Genomic DNA, 16541 nt, shown 5'->3' on the forward strand with positions numbered 1-16541 from the left:
TGGTGATGACTGATGGAAATTAACCAGGAGGTTAGTTTAGCTGGTTCAAGCCATAAACTCAGCCGCTTCCAAGATGAGGACGCAATCTTTATAGGGTGAAGACAGACGTTAATTCAGGCTAGGTTGGTGAGAAGAAAACTTGGCACATGCAGTACCGTGCTTGCCTTTTGTCCTGAGGAGGACAGAATCCTGCGTGTCTTTGCAGGAAAGATTGGGCAGTTGGCTGGCACCAGTGAAACCAGTGACCCAGATGGTTCCTCTTCTTCCTCCTGGAAAATTCGGAACAGGTGTTTGAGGTGAGACAACTCCTGGGACACTTGAACTGGGCCTTTGTGAGATAACCTCTTGGTCCAATCCTCAGAGCAATTCTCACCAATGAAAGACAAGAGAGAGGAATAAACCCTCCAGGCAGCTGAAGGGTGACTTTATTTTGGACTATTTCTGCTAGAGGCAATCAACTCGTTTCCAACGACTATCTCACCGTAAAACCACACCTCCATACTAAAAAAGTAAAAAGAAAAAAATCCCTGCACATAGAAAATTAGCATATCCGGGACATCTCTTTCTCCTCCCGTATGCTGGTTTTCTCCGTCCTTGAATTTCCTTTCTGTATTGGAGGAAAAAAAAATGTCATTACTGGATACGGAGGAGGGAATGCAGAACCTCTCGTCTTTTGTAAACTTGTCTTTTTGTGCTACACGCTCGGAGTGTGGGATAACCCAACTCAAGCGCCTCCAGCCAGATTGACCAACATGGCTGGGTAATTCTTGAAAGAATTCCTCTGTCTTTGTCCTTCAACTTTTGCGCCTGTCTTCACCCTTGACTTCCAAAAGTGGTGAGGCTTGGAAGAATGCACTCGTCGCCGGCGATGGGTTTTCCCCTCCCCCTTTTCTTTCTTTCTTCCCCCTCTTTTTTGATTTAAAAAAAAAAAAGAAAACACAGCCACAGCCAGGGAGCACCGTAAGGTAGCTCTCTCTTCTCACTTCTTGAAGCAACATTTAGCTAGATAGCTAGATCAAACCTGGGGAGGGGGGGGGGGCTGGGAGAGGGAGGGAGAGGGGGGTTTGATATCCCTAAGTAACTGAATTCCCTTGATCAAATCTCTTGGGAAATGGGGAAATTCAGAAATAGTCCTCTTTTTTTTTTCCCCCCCTTTTGCATGTGCACTCTTAAGAAAGGCTGTGATTCCCCTTCTCACCCCATGCATGATTGCAGAGGGTTCACAGAATTCCAGAATTCAGGTGATTTGAGGGTGGGCGGGCACTATTTATTTTATTATGGGGTGGGGTGGGGTTTTTTTTTTTTTTTGGTAGAACAGAAAAGAGTTATTCTCGAAACCCATTTCTGGGTTTTTAAGATGGTCTTATTCGGAAGACAGATTTTACTTTAGGGTTAGAAAGCAGGCAAACTCCAAAGCAGCCTCTGGTCCAGTGATACTTGGGAGGGGAGGAAGGAAGAAGATTTGGGGGAGGGGGGGGAAGAGATGTTTCTCAAAGTAATGGAAAAGCGGCAACGACGGCTTGAGATTGTCCGAGGCAGTTCTCTCACCTCATTCGGCGGCATCAAATCATCGCAATTTTCCTTTTTTTTTTTTTTCAATCTTGCGCTAAGCCATGGAGGCAGGCGGATTTGATTCGTGCAATTTGGGATTATGCTTTGGGAAACCACGGTCTATGACTTTAAAAAGTCTCGCACCAATGGGTGAAGTCGAGTTATGGCTTTTGAATAACGGTTTTAAGTCCAGGCGGATTCTGGGGTTCAGATTTCTAGCTGGAATCTAGTGGTGGTGTTAGAATGAGGGAGGTTTAGGAAAAGGCTGGTCCATTGGATGGGAGTGGAATATTCCTTTTTTTTTTTTTTCCTGAGTGGCTTTTAGGACACTGAAGGGCTCTGCTCTTGCTTCTCACCCCTAGGAGGAATAGGGTCTGGAAGAAAAGTAGAACAGGAGCAGTTCGAAAGTCATATAAAAGTGAGTTCTCTTGTTCCACAGTTGGCAAATGGGGATATTCCAGAATGATGAGTTGGTTCAAAGGTTTGGGGAAGAACAGAGAATCTACTGCCCACGAGAGTAGATTCTTTTTGACTGGAATCCAGCTTTTTTTTTTTTTTTGAATTGGCTTGGCTTCACCTTGCTTGTCAATGCATGCGCGCTCCAAGCTACCTAGTCCTCTTTTGCTTCCTTCCATCTGCAGCCACCAATCCCTTTGGCCAACTCACGAGCATCTGAGCATCATCCCGGACTTCTCCCGTCCTAAGTTTTCTTGCAACATCTTGACTTATCCCCATTTGTGTAATGGCCGTGGTGGCCTCCTTCATATATGACTTTATCTAATCGTAGTCAACCTATATTATGTAAATCGTCAGCCTGGTTCTCTCTCTCTCTCCGCTAGGATGTCATCATGTGTGGTTGAGATGATGCGTTAAAAAAGAGAGAGAGAGAGAGAGACAGGTGTGTGTGTCCTTTTTCATGATCTGTCCTCTCAACTCCATTACTGGCTGCGGTGTTGTCTTGACCTGGGCTTCCAATTTGCATTTGCACCCCTTCTCCAGATAACTAGTGTGAAATGTAGAGTAGCTGGCATATTAGAATAGCCATACGCGCATGGTGTCCAGCCCTTATGCCTTCTCCTTGATGTACAACTGATATATTTTTGTAAAAGCAGGAAGCCACATGCCATTTGCATTCCATTTTTTTCTGCTCAGGGAGTGGTAGGAGATGACCTTTCCCCCCCCCCGCCCCGCCCAACATTATCCTGTGAGATCTGGTTAGGCGGAGCTTGTGAATGGTTGGCCTAGACGTATGCAAGAAGGTTCATCGCTTCTAATGACTTGTGCTTTTCCCAGTGGTTATTACCGTGTTTCCCCGAAAATAAGAACCTGTCTTATATTTTTTTGAACCCTGAAATAAGCGCTTGGCCTTATTGCCATGCGCTCAAAAGCCCGATTGGGCTTATTATCAGGGGATGTCTTATTTTGGGGAAAACAGGATAGATAGATAGATAGATAGATAGATAGATAGATAGATAGATAGATAGATAGATACAGTGTTCCCTGAAAATAAGACCCTGTTTTATATTTTTTTGAACTCTGAAATAAGTGCTTGGCCTTATTACCATGCTCTCAAAAACCCGATTGGGTTTATTATCAGGGAATATCTTATTTTGGGGAAAACAGGGTATCTATCTATCTATCTATCTATCTATCTATCTATTTGTATTTCCCCGAAAATAAGACCCTGTCTTACATTTTTTGAACCCTGAAATAAGCGCTCGGCCTTATTGCCATGCGCTCAAAAGCCCGATTGGGCTTATTATCAGGGGATGTCTTATTTTGGGGGAAACAGGATATTTATTTATTTATTTCTTTTTTGGGAGCGGATTTTTCTTTTGACCATCGTCAAAATTTTAAATCGATCCTTTGATAAAATGGAATCATTCTTTACAAGCACGGGTTAGTTCAAGTCTGCCATCCATGTGTCCCTTCATGCTTTTTGCTGAGTTTGATACTTTGCTCATGACTCCTTGGTTTCTCCCATCTCCTGCTATTTTATTTCCTCTCTCGATTCTTATTATTCCCCGATTCCAAGTCGTTTGAGATCTTCTGGTTAATCCAAGGTTAGATTCTGCTCCATTCCAGCCGGATACGTAGAACCAAGAGGAAATATTCAGACGCGTCCTTTACCCCATCGTCCTGCTGTGAAGTAACCCTTGGATGTAATTTTTTTTTAAGGGGTTAGGCTGTCCCAGTGCCTTTGGAGTCCCCCCCCCAAAAAGTTTCATCAACCTTCACTTAGGCCCACTTTTAGAAACAAAAACGATGAAATTGACAACTTGAATTTTTGGGATGGTGAGATGCAGCGCAAACGGGAAACCATTACATCGTGAAAAGTGCTGTTAACAGAAATGGACGGTGTTGCAAAAAATTACGATGGCCAGCCAAACTAAATCAATCCAGATGTTGAGAGGCCTTTCTTTTCAAGCGGAAGGGGAATTTTTTTACCATTTCTCAAACGACCGTCGTGTCCTCTGCTCAGGAAATTGGAAGGAAGACGAGGGATTGTTAAACAGAGGTACCATTCTGGGTGAAAAGCAAGCATTTTCCCTATGCTTCCAAGGAAACGTAATAATGCCTCAGGATGAACAGCTGTTGCATGGTATTATTAAAGGATCACAAAAATGAGAGATGACCAATAATAATGAGAGATGACCTTGGTATGTTAGGCCAACCAACCAAGAGGGGATTAGTTGCCCATCAGTTACAAGGATGTATATTCCGACTAACGATGTTCTTATTTTTCCTCAATCATTTCATTTTCCACCTGTCCAAAAACCCAATTCTTCCAATCTTGCGGCGATCCCTGCTTGAAACATGACCAGATGTTCCTTCTCCGCCCAACCTCATCCAATTGCAATTCCCAAGGTTCTTGGGTCCCGGGGCCAGCAGCCGTGATATTTCACCAAGTCCGATTTCTGGTTCTATAACTCCATTCGCCTGGCAAACTCTCTTTTTAGGAGTGATTGCGCCCACGTACAAGGAAATGGTCGAAATCAGTTTGAAATCCTCCAGAAATGAAAATGTCTACGGTGTGTGAAACTGTGCGGTGGTTGAGCTGCTCGACTTTCTCTCTGTCTCGCGGGGTGGGACGCATTTCTTCAGTTTGAGGTTGGCAAGAAAGGGCCTTGTGTGTAGAAAGGCGAACGAGGACAGAAACGGCATGAGCAAAAGGGAGACACCCATTTTGGATGCCCACTTCCGGGCTCTCCGTTCCTATCCTAAGGCAGGAATTGGTCTCTGCTCTTCGGACATGGTGATTTATGTATTTAAAGATGTACTTTCTCTAGATGCAATGTATAAAATTGACTTTGTGCACTTTTTTCCTATTTAACAGTATTGGGTTCTCTCTCTCTCTTCTTTTTTTTTTTTTTTTTAAAAATGATTTTTAACGTTCTTTTTATTATGAGTTATGTGCCGTCTTTTTAAAATGGGTGACATTGTTAAATATTTAATTTATTACTAAAGATGCCTGGGTGGACCCTTGCAAGTATTTTTATTTATTTTCTTCCACCCACCCCACATTCAGTATCCTTTTTGGTGTATTTAATGTCAGGAATTTTTTTCCCCCTTTTGTACAGTTGCTAGGGAGTGTATCTTTTACCAAAAGAAATAATAATCAGCTGATTCGTTTCATTCCTTTTCTCCCCTATATATATATATATATACATACATACATGTATGTATGTATGTAGGGGAGAGAAGGAAATATATATATATATATATATTTTTCTTGAAACTTTTCTTTGGCTTTGGTATAAAGCCTTGGAGTACCAGGGATGAAATGCATCACTACAGTTTCCAAAAATCTGCTGGATTGGTTTTCATCCTTTGAAACTAAGTAGGATTGGAGCCGTGCCGAAATGCGTGTGCACAGCTCAAGTGGCTAGTGATTGTGCGTTGTCCACTGGGACAGGTGGTGGTGATGTAAGTTGGAGGCAAAATTGCAGCCGTGCAGGGAAAACAATGAGAAAATAACACTTTTAAAGATTCGAAAAGTTGTGAATAGGCTGAGTGCTGTTTCCATAGGAATTCAGGATAGTGCCCAGGGATGGTTTTGCCCATAAGACGGCCTTCTCACATGCCACAATTCTAGGTCTGCGCGAAGCGGATGATATATCGCAGCGTCGTTTCCATTTGGAAAGATGCCCTGAGTCAGATAATTGGACGCGATTCAAAAATAGGTTTCTCTTAACAGCGAAATGTCCAAATGTCCAAAGGGTTTGCGGATCTTCTGTTCAGCTTGGGTGAGTTGATGGATTATATTTTATAATCGGGTCTCTGGGTAAAAAAGAAAATTCCCCCAGTCCTCTCTTTAGAATAGCATTGCCTCAATTGCGCAATGTCGCTTTCCCTGCCTGCAGTACACAGCTGTACCACCAGGGGGCAGGAGCTGACAGCTGTGAACGCAGGAGTGTTTCAAGGAAAGAAATAAAGGATAAACCGAGCCAGAATGTCTCTTCCCCACTTACACCTGGCCTCCCAACATCCATAGTGATGCAAGCTGGGAAAAAGTTATTTCCTCCCATGGGGAAAACCAGGAATCAAGCTGCCTGAGAAATAGGAAGTGCTGTAATCCACTTTCCCATCTCAAAGCAGAGGAAGACGTCAGGTTGAGGCAGGCCTAGCATCTTCTCACTTTGCGTGTCTTAAGGGTGCAACCTTAACGCTGAGATCTTTTGGGGATTTCTTCATTAGATTTAGATTCCTGCCTGTCCTCAAGGAGCTCAATGTTCTGACCTAGGCCTCCTGAGTCAGTAAAACACCCGAGTAGTCCTAAAAACCTCTTTTATTGCAACAGCTGTGAATTCTGTTCATTCACAGATGAGTCCCAAAAAGTTCAAAAGAGTCCTTCGGGATAAGGCTGATCATCACCCACCTTTATCTCCCTTGACACGCTGCCAAAGACCTAATTGGCAAAGCCACACGGAGTTCGGAATCAAACAGAGCTTCAGACTTTAAATTGCACAGAATTAACAACGTTGCTTCCTGCAAAGGCCCACGTGCCTTTGCTCCTCTTTTAAGTCTTATGAGAGGGGCCAATCATCTCCAAGCCCTACTCCCGAGTCGTCCCTTTTGTTTTAACTGTTCTTGCCTTCTGGCAGCTCTGCGCCTGTGCGCACTGGGAACAGGCTCCCCTTTTTCCTCTGCCTCGCTGAGGTCCGACTCTGGAGGCTCCGGAGGCAGCACGTACCTCCCAGATGGCCCTTTCTCTGCCTCCGACGCAGAGCCCTCGTCCTTCCCCAGACTCTAGGACTGGCTCACGTTCCTCCCCAGCCTCCTCACTGTCCGACTTTGCTGCCAGCTCCGCAGGCTGCTGGCGGACCGCAACATTCAAGGCAGCAGGTTTGATTTCTGGTTTTCCCCATAACTTCCCTTATGCAGAGGGCTGGATCAAGAGAGGGAGTGTGTGGCAGGCCCTAGCGGTGCTTCCATAGCCGAGACTGACCGTGAACCGGGGGTCTTCTTACCCATTGTCCTGTGCCTTAACCCAGTGTTTCTCAACCTTGGCCACTTTTAAGACAGGTGGACTTGGAAGTCCCAGAATTCTCCATCCAACCATGGCTGTCTGCCTGGGGAATTCTGGGAGTTGAAGTCCACCTGTCTTCAAATGGCTGGAAATTGAGAAACGCTGCCTTAACCAGTACAGTACAGTAAACCCTGTGGAAAGGGCATCAGGTTTAAACCTGATCAGAGAGAAATTGTGCTCAAATTCTTTCTTTAAGGGACTAAACCAGCTCGTGGGAAACGATACCAGGTTGTTTTCTGCAACGCTGGGCATCCTCACCTCAAGGAAAACGTATTTATTTTTTATACTAGAAAAGGAAGACATTTTTTGGTATTATCAAAGTTAGAACGCCGTATTGGAATCCCGGCCCTTTCCCAAGCCAGGGGTCTTATACTTCCTATTTCAACAGCATTGAATTAAATAAAAGGGGAGGGAGACGTGGAGTTGAGTGGTAGTTCTTGCTTTTTCCCACCCCTAGGAGCTAGGAGTGATATATTCAGCCAAATCACTTGATGACCTTTGATGCAGAGGTGGGTTTCAGCAGGTTCTGGCCAGTTCTGGAGAGCCGGTAGCGGAAATTTTGGTTAGTTCGGAGAACGGTAGTAAAAATTCTGACTGGCCCCGCCCCCATCTATTCTCTGCCTCCCGAGTCCCAGCTGATTGCGAGGAAATGGGAATTTTGTAGTATCCTTCCCCTGGAGTGGGGAGGGAATGGGGATTTTGCAGTATCCTTCCCCTGGAGTGGGGAGGGAATGGAGATTTTACAGTATCCTTCCCCTGCCACGCCTACCAAGCCATGCCATGCCCAGCAAGCCACACCCACAGAACCGGTAGTAAAAAATGTTGAAACCCACCACTGCTTCGATCCCAGGAGAGATTGTGGGAATAAACCTCGTAGTTTAGTGGAATAACCCAGTGGAAAGGGATGGAAGGGAAGTTTTTACGTGCAGCTTTCCATCCTTGCACCCCGAAAGTAGCCACCTGTTTCAGCTGGATGCACAGAAACCTCTGAAAGCCACCAGATATACCACTCCCAGTTTTCAAGTTCCAGAAATGGTGGATTGAGAAACTGTAAATACATTCCCGCATCTTAATCTCTCCGTCTTATCTCTTAGGCTTGCTTTGAAGACAGTTCTTTGTAATACCGGTTCCTTTTTAAATTTTTATTTTTTATTTTCTTCCTCTTTCTTGGGAGGGGGAAACAAAACACACAAACAAACAAACAAACCCCCCCCCCCCGACCTCTTATAACTTCCTATCTTCCTCCCTTTTTTTGCCCTTACCTGGTCTGTCTGCTGAGTGCTGCTTTCGAACTTTGAATTCTCTGTACGTTGTTTACCTTTGTATGATTTTTAACAACAAGGAAAGGAAAAGTTTGGCACCTACAGAGAAAAAGCCAGGGGAGGGGGGGCGGCGGGCGGGGGCAGGGGGAGAGAGAGAAAAAAAAAATATCGGATGATCTGATGTCTTACTTCCTTCCTCTTCTTCCTTCTATTGTCTCTTGAAACACTGTTAATAAAAATCTAGAGTAAACGCTTTTATCTCCTCTTCTTCTTGCATCTTGGTGTTTATTTCGTGATCTCTCTCACTTCTTCCTCCCCGCTTTACACCTGCATTTTAACGCTCAAGCTTTTGGCACCCCCCCGCAAAAAAAGAAATTAAAAATAAAAAAGATTGGCATTAGCCAACAATGCAAATGGTCATAATGAGTGATGAAGCAGGGAGATGAGGCTTGGATCTTAACGGAATTATGGAAGCACCCCACTGGAACTATTTAAGTTGTCCCTTCTATTTTTATTTATTTATTTATTTTTAAATTTGATTTATATGCCGCCCTTCTCCGGAGACTCAGGGCGGCTTACAATGTGTTAAGCAATAACCTTCATACTAGTCAGCTTATTGCCCCCACAAACTGGGTCCTCAATTTACGTACCTTAGAAAGGATGGAAAGCTGAGTCAACCTTGAGCCTTGGGAGATTCGAACTAGCAGTAATTGCAGGCAGCTGAATGATAATAACAGGCTATTAGTCTGCTGCGCCACCAGGCTCTTCTATTGTTTTCGCCATTCGCTTGAATTCGATGAAGAGGTCCACCTAATTTGCAGCTGGAGACGTGCTTAACTGGGAACTTGAGCCTCGGCAAACTTATTTCTGAATATTGCACAGCATCGTTTAAACGCCACCAGAGGTTTCTGGGAAGCTCCCAAGCAGAGATGTTAAGGCTCCTGTTTCCCAGAGTGGCTTCTATAAAGATGGAGGGTTTTGATTCTTCCCATCTGTTTTAAGGCCATCTAAGCAAAATGTCCAGAGTCCATCTTGGCTGGACTTGGAAGCTAAACAGGGTTAGAAACCTGTGGGGCTTGACCTGGGGGGGGGGTGGTATGTGTGTAGCCTGGGATACAGGCTAGATACGGGCAGTGAAGAAAATCTCCCAGGGACCCCAATGGCAAAATTATTCAGTGCTGGAGGGACGCGGTGGCTCAGCGGCTAAGACGTTGAGCTTGTCGATCGAAAGGTTGGCAGTTCAGCGGTTCGAATCCCTAGTGTGCCGCATAACGGGGTGAGCTCCCGTGACTTGTCCCAGTTTCTGCCAACCTAGCAGTTCGAAAGCACGTAAAAAAAAAATGCAAGTAGAAAAATAGGGACCACCTTATTGTGGGAAGATAACAGCGTTCCGTGGGCCTTTGGTGTTGAGTCATGCCGGCCACATGACCACGGAGACGTCTTTGGAGAGCGCTGGCTCTTCGGCTTGGAAACAGAGATGAGCATCGCCCCCTAGAGTCAGGAACGACTAGTTATATGTGCGAGGGGAACCTTTACCTAAGAAAACTGCAGGGAGTGCAATTCCGATCTGTGAAAAAGGGATTATTTAGCCTGGTGGAATTGGCTACAATTACATTCCAAAACTAGGCAGGGATTCAGATGACATTCTTGGGAAGAAGTTCTCAAGTCTTTGGGAACTGTTATCTTCCAAAATCAAGCATGGACATGCGGGACTGCTGTGTGACTCACAGCGTGTCTCACCTGGCCACAGTTCCGCCACAGGTAGTTTACGACCGCTTTCAAAAAAAAAAGGACACTAGGTCAAAAGTTTGGGTTGTTGGCTTTAAACATGCCAACTGAGAAGTACATACCGGGCTTTATCCCCCAAGGAATCAGCTGTGGACATGATGGGGGTTATACTTCAAAGGAGTGGGGGTGGAATATTACTTCACCTCTCTGGTCCTTTCATCGCGCCGGCTTCTCCAGAGATAAGACACAGATAACAATTCAGGCCAAAAACTCCCATTTGCAAGCAAGTTGCAGATAGCCATTGGGATGAGGCCAAGCCAGTTTTGGATTGAAAGCTCAAAGCTAGGGATGATTTGCAAAGAGATTTGCAAGCAGGAACCAGCCGTCAGAAGCTGCTTATAACACGAGCCTACAGGTGCCTCATGAGGAAATGTCTTCAAAAGAACGAGCGGCCAAACAAAAATGTTCCCCTGCTCCATTGGGCGGCCTTGATAAAGACCCCACTTATTTTAATGCCTGGCCATTAATAATGTTACGATTAAGAAAAACGTAGACTTGGCTTGTTTCCCTTTTGCTCAACGCAGTCGCACAAATGGAAATAACTTCGGCACAACACCCTGGTGATAATGTGGAAAGGAACTTCTGCCTCAATAGAATAGAATAGAATAGAATAGAATAGAATAGAATAGAATAGAATAGAATAGAATAGAATAGAATAGAATAGAAAATACAGAATGAATGGAATGGAATGGAATGGAATGGAATGGAATGGAATGGAATAGAATAGAATAGAATAGAATAGAATAGAATAGAATAGAATAGAATAGAATAGAATAGAATAGAATAGAATAGAATAGAAAATATGGAATGGAATGGAATGGAATGGAATGGAATGGAATGGAATAGAATAGAATAGAATAGAATAGAATAGAATAGAATAGAATAGAATAGAATAGAATAGAATAGAATAGAATAGAATAGAGTTGGAAGGGACCTCGGAGGTCTTCTAGTCCAACCCCCTGCTTAGGCAGGAAACCCTACACCACTTCAGACAAATGGTTGTCCAATCTCTTTAAAAACTTCCAGTGTTGGAGCATTCACAACTTCTGGAGGCAAGTGGTTCCACGGATTAATTGTTCTCACTGTCAGGAAATTTCTCCTTAGTGTAAACTGAAGCTCCTACTGTTGTTAACCTGAAAATAACAGGAGGAGTTTCTCCACAGTCTGGTGTGTGTGTGTGTGTGTGTGTGTGTGTAAAGATTTAAACTGAAAGGATTAGGGGCGATTCCTAGAGCCAAGTTTAAGGATGATGATGATGATTTTCAATTATCCAAAGCTTCCTGCTGATCACTGGGTGGGCAGCAACGAAAAGAGATAAATTTAGCTTTCTCTGCACCCTGCCTAACATTTAATATAAGGATCTCCCTCCTCTTAATTGCCTCTCTCTGCCAATTTAATCTTCTCGCTGCATAAATTACAGCTGCACTATTTCCTTCGGGGGGTTCCTCGCTGCTCTTAAAAACTCTCAAAAAAGTGTCAGTCCATTAGAATTTGCTTCTCTTTCACTCCTACTCTCTAATGGGTCGCAGTAGGCCTGCTCAGATCTGTCCATTTCCCAACCATGTGGAAATCTGCTCCGAACGATAAGCCAAAAACAGGTTGTGATGTGTAAACTACTATCCTTTTACACAACGTTCATTGAAAGTGATGCGGATATAAAGAAAGATGGAAGAATTCACCCCTCTTTTGGGGCAGAGCCTAGCTAAGTTCACTCTGCAGCCAGAAATGCTGGTGGGTTGACATTTTTGAGGCTTTTTCCAATTTTCCCAAAACACTTCTGGAGACGTGGGAGTTTTCAAATCATTCGATCTTGTTTCCAGCTGGGAAAGCAGTTTTTTAAAATTCCTGCTTGGTTTCCATTTTCCAAGTCGTATACAAAATTAAGGCTGTAATCATCTGGACAATTGTAACAAGCTGTTGGGTACGAAACGTTTTGCTAATAACGTTAAAAGAGTAAAACACACCAGTAACAGATGGCGTGCAGAAAGAACCCGCATACAAACAAAATGTAGCTTTTATCAACGTTTGTTTTCCCTTTTTGCAATGTTTGAACATTGCAGACGGATGCATCACTGATAAAAATCTGAACTGGGAGATTTCAAAAGCGGGGGGGGGGGAAGGAACCCTGTCACAGAATGCTATGGGAGAAGCAGTTCAGATTCTCGGTTTGGGATTTAATGCTTGAAATATCCTTTTGATCAAAATTCAGGAGGAAATCAGGAGCCAAGAAGAGATGTTAGGATTCCTGGAGAATTTCCCTGGAGAGTTCCTTCAGGAAATGACTCCAGGCCTCTGGTGTGCTTCTACAGTACACGATTTTTAGTTTTGCCTTCAAGATAATTTGCACGTCACTATCAAGTTGAGGAAAACACGCTTTTCTGCTTTGCCTGTAATTTCTGCCTTTTCCACCCGAAATGGTTGGGCTCTGTTGACACCCTGAAACTGAAAGTAGCGTGCCGTGCAAGGAGCTTTTCTTGCAAATCTGTGCAGTTTGTGTGATGGCCCAATCAAGAAAATTGGTACTACTGATTACATTAGTCCTAGATACCATACTAGGTTCGAATCCCTAGTGCTGCGTAACGGGGGGAGCTCCCGTGATTTGTCCCAGCTTCTGCCAACCTAGCAGTTCGAAAGCACGTAAAAAAAAAAAATGCAAGTAGAAAAATAAGGACCACTTTTGGTGGGAAGGGAACAGTGTTCCGTGCGCCTTTGGCGTTGAGCCATGCCGGCCACATGACCACGGAGACGTCTTCGGACAGCACTGGCTCTTCGGCTTTGAAAGGGAGATGAGCACCGACCCCTAGAGTCGGGAACGACTAGCACATATGTGCAAGGGGAACCTTTACCTTTACCTTTAGATGCCATACCCTCAGCCAGGGAGATTTACAAGCTACTGTTTACCACTTATCACATGGCACGGACCCAGTCGATGTGATTTCTGGACTAAATCATGGCTTAATGGGATGTGTGAACGTGGCCAGCATTCTCGGGCATCCTTCCCCCCTTCTTCTCCCAAGAAACTGAGCTTACCCAAGATGCTGTATTTGCCAGGAGGAAAACCAACATGCATGAAACCCCACCTTCTCCTTAAAGTGGTGTGATCAATGCCAAGTGTCGTGTTTTTCTTTCTCCTGCAGGAGATGCCACTTACCTTGACATCTTCCGGGACTTTTCCCACATGGCATCCAACAATCCCGAAAAACTCAACCGGCGTAGCCTTCATTTCCATCCTTCCTACCGATAGCTTTCGCCTCCGGATGGTAACCTCAAAAGAGTCACCGAAAGGATGAAGGGTCCTGCGTGACAAAACACACACAAAAACAAAGGAGGGACAACTTGTGAAGAGCTGGGTCTATCCGAGAGGCGACGTCTCTACCCATCCTCCAAAACGGATACCAGTTTCAACACACCTCCCGCCAGGAGGGTTTCCCACCCCCACCCCATTCCCCCAGATTTTCTGAACAATATGGCACGTCCTTGCAAATACATCTGTTAGCCACAGAAATGGATCAACATTTCTGGTTTTTCTACGGTTTTTCCTCCTTGCTAGCCGGGGAGTCTTCACTAGCTGCTGGCAGCTGGACGCCGGTTGCAAACATAAGACAAACAAGGTCATAATGGCTGCCTGACAGTATTCCCATCTATTACTAGTCTTGGCTCATCAAGGGTTCGAGGCCACGATCTAGCCCAGGGGTCGGCAACCTTAAACACTCAAAGAGCCACAAAGGTCCTAACCAGAAGCCCCCCCCCAATTCTAGAGCCAACCAGAAATCTGGTTCCCTCACCATAGAGTCTCCTCCTAGCGCGGCGTCCTTTTTCCTCTATCTGCCCTAACCGAAAGCCCTATCAATTGTGGAGTCGACCGGCCACAGGGAGCCGGTGGGGATGAAAGAGCCACACACAGCTCCAGAGCCACGGGTTGCCGATCCCTGATCTATCTTATTAAAGAGAACAGGATTTGATGGGACCCATTCCAAGGGCAGCTGCATTGGCACGAAGTCCAATTCTGATAATTTGGGGTCCTTTCCTTCCTTTTCTTTCTGAATGGATGGGGATGAATGGTTGGAGAGGCTGTGGTTGGGAGAAAAAAATGTTGGCGGAATGGAATGGAATTTAAAAGCTGACATTCTTTGTTGACTTCTTGGCAGATGAGAACTTAGTCCCAGAGCACGGGTGTCAAACTGGATTTCTTCGAGGGCTGGATTAGCATTGTAGTTCTCCTCCATGGACTGGCAGGGGGGGAGAGTGGGGGGTGGGGAGACAGGACAGATGCTTCCTGCAGCACCCTGTGGCCAAAACAAGGTGCACGGAAGCCCGTGAGGCCCCCACACAGCCCGTTTTCGGCCTCCCTGGCCCCCAGCAGCGCTCTGCTGGCCAAAAACAGGGCACACCGGTGCATTGTGGGCCAGCAGAGTGCTGCAGGAGGCCGCGGGGGGTACCATTTTGGCCAGCAGAAGCACCGCGGGCTGGTGCTTTGGTATTTCCAGGCCGGCCCCGCGGGCTTTGAGTTTGACACTCCTGTCCCAGAGATATGCCTGCAGATCAAGTCATTATCAGGTTTCTGTCTTTTTAAAAACTGGAAAGAGAAACGTCAAGGCAACGTCTTCCAGAAACGAACTCATTTGCTTGGCAAAATGGAACGAACCTCTTTGGTGAAATCCGAAGTTTGATGACGGGGATTTGAATTTCAATTATGCACCAGAACACTTGATGCAGCCTTATTCTATTGAAGGAAATTGAGACGGCTGGCCCGTCTCTCTCTTAGCCATAATCTGGTAAATGTACCACTGTCACTCCATTGCTTGCTAAAATATTTTGATCATATCATTTCTTCCTTCTCTCTCTCTCTTTTTTTTTAAACGGCAAGAATTGATGGAAAGTGTTATTTTTATATTAAAAAAAAACCTCATATCGTTTCATGGTTTTGTATTTTTTTTTTTTTAAACAGGGTTATAGGGAAGAGTTTGTACTGGTACAGACCTCTTCCTGCAAGCGCTTAATTTTTTTTAGTGTGTATAGAAGTCCTTGTTTAATATGCTAAAAATGTAATATATCTCCAAGCAAAATAGAAGTATTTGTAAAATCTTGGCGGGGGGCGGAGAGTGGGAGAGATGGACAGCAATGCCTTATTTACAAGAGTATAAATAAACTTGAGAGATATTTTTCTTCCAGTAAACTAACTATGGTTTCCTTGTAATTTTTCTGGTTTGGGCCTCTTTTTAAATTGGTGAGAAATTATGTCATGCTATATTTTATGGGATAAGATTTATTGGGAACAGTTTTATGGCCTGGGAGCCAGGTGTCTTCTTTTTGGGTAAGCTAGAACAAGGACTTTGTGTCCTAAGGTTAAGAAGCCAAAATATTTTCCTTTGAAATGTTTATACTTCTGCTTTCTTAGTAATGCTATTAAATTATATGTTAGGGAGGGATTAATTGCAGACTTCTAAAGAGCAAACGTTTCTGATGCTTTAAAAAATGTCCGTGCCTAGAAATGCACACTAAGCAACAAACATATGTTCAAGCAGTTGTCGACTTACGGAGAAACGTCCTAACAATGAGGACAATGAACCGGTGGAACTGCTTGCCACCGGAAGTTGTGGTTGCTCCATCACTGGCGGGGGAGGAGGGGGTTTAAGAAAAAATTTCACCCTTCTGCTGCGGCTCCCTGTCGCTCAAAATATGCGTCGCAACTGCCAATGTACGACACCCGCTGTCATGCGATTTATGGAGCTTTTCAACCCCCGGTAGGCCAACCATGGATAAATCCAAGAAAAGAAACGTTTCAGAAGAAAACAGAATGTTTAATTCGACTACATATGCTAGTTTTATGGCTGCTCGAGAAATAGTCAGGCACGGGAAGGTTTTTGTGGCTTCCGGTGTTTTCTTTTCTGTGGGAAACGGGTCTCTTTGGAGTGTTTAAGGTTGCAGATCCCTGGTATAGGGTCTCCTGCTCGAGCAGGGGGTCGGAGTCGAAGACCTTGACGGTTCCTTCCAGCTCTATTCTGATTGATTGAAATTCAGGCCGGTTGCCAAGCAACCATATGCCAAATGTCGTATCACATGACTGCACCGGTTGTAAAGGCGAGGACCGATTGTCAGCCATTTTCTTCAGTGCCTTTGTAAATCGGAACGGTCACCAAACGAATGGTTGTAAGACGAGAGCTACCTGTTCAGCCGTTTTTCTTACCCCTGATCTCTTCGTCATTTCTCAACCTGCAAAGAGGGGGGGAGTTCTACCTGTGACAGATGTGATGTGACATGGGTTGTACGTTCGTTCATGCGTGTGCAGCTAGTCCTCGAACCTACAACTGTTTGTTTAGTGACCGTTCAAAGTTACAACAGCACTGGGAAAAAAAAGGGGCTTACGACCGTTTTTCGGAGTTACGACCTTTGACGCATTCCCCATGGCC

General features: G+C 44.8%; 1 protein-coding gene across 1 annotated transcript in view; it reads left to right on the forward strand.

Annotated features, from left to right (window-relative positions):
• ACAP3 (ArfGAP with coiled-coil, ankyrin repeat and PH domains 3) overlaps window positions 1–13490 on the forward strand; it is a 92747-nt gene extending 79257 nt beyond the window's left edge. The window contains exon 26 of the mRNA XM_070956044.1: window positions 13269–13490. Coding sequence (XP_070812145.1) covers window positions 13269–13375 — 107 coding nt within the window. The 3' untranslated portion in view covers window positions 13376–13490. The remainder of the gene's footprint in view (window positions 1–13268) is intronic.
• Window positions 13491–16541: the final 3051 nt, after the last annotated feature.

Source organism: Pituophis catenifer, unplaced genomic scaffold (assembly GCF_029215685.1).
Source record: "Pituophis catenifer annectens isolate HBS135680 unplaced genomic scaffold, rPitCat1.0.hap2 SCAF_18, whole genome shotgun sequence".
NCBI lineage: Eukaryota > Metazoa > Chordata > Lepidosauria > Squamata > Colubridae > Pituophis > Pituophis catenifer.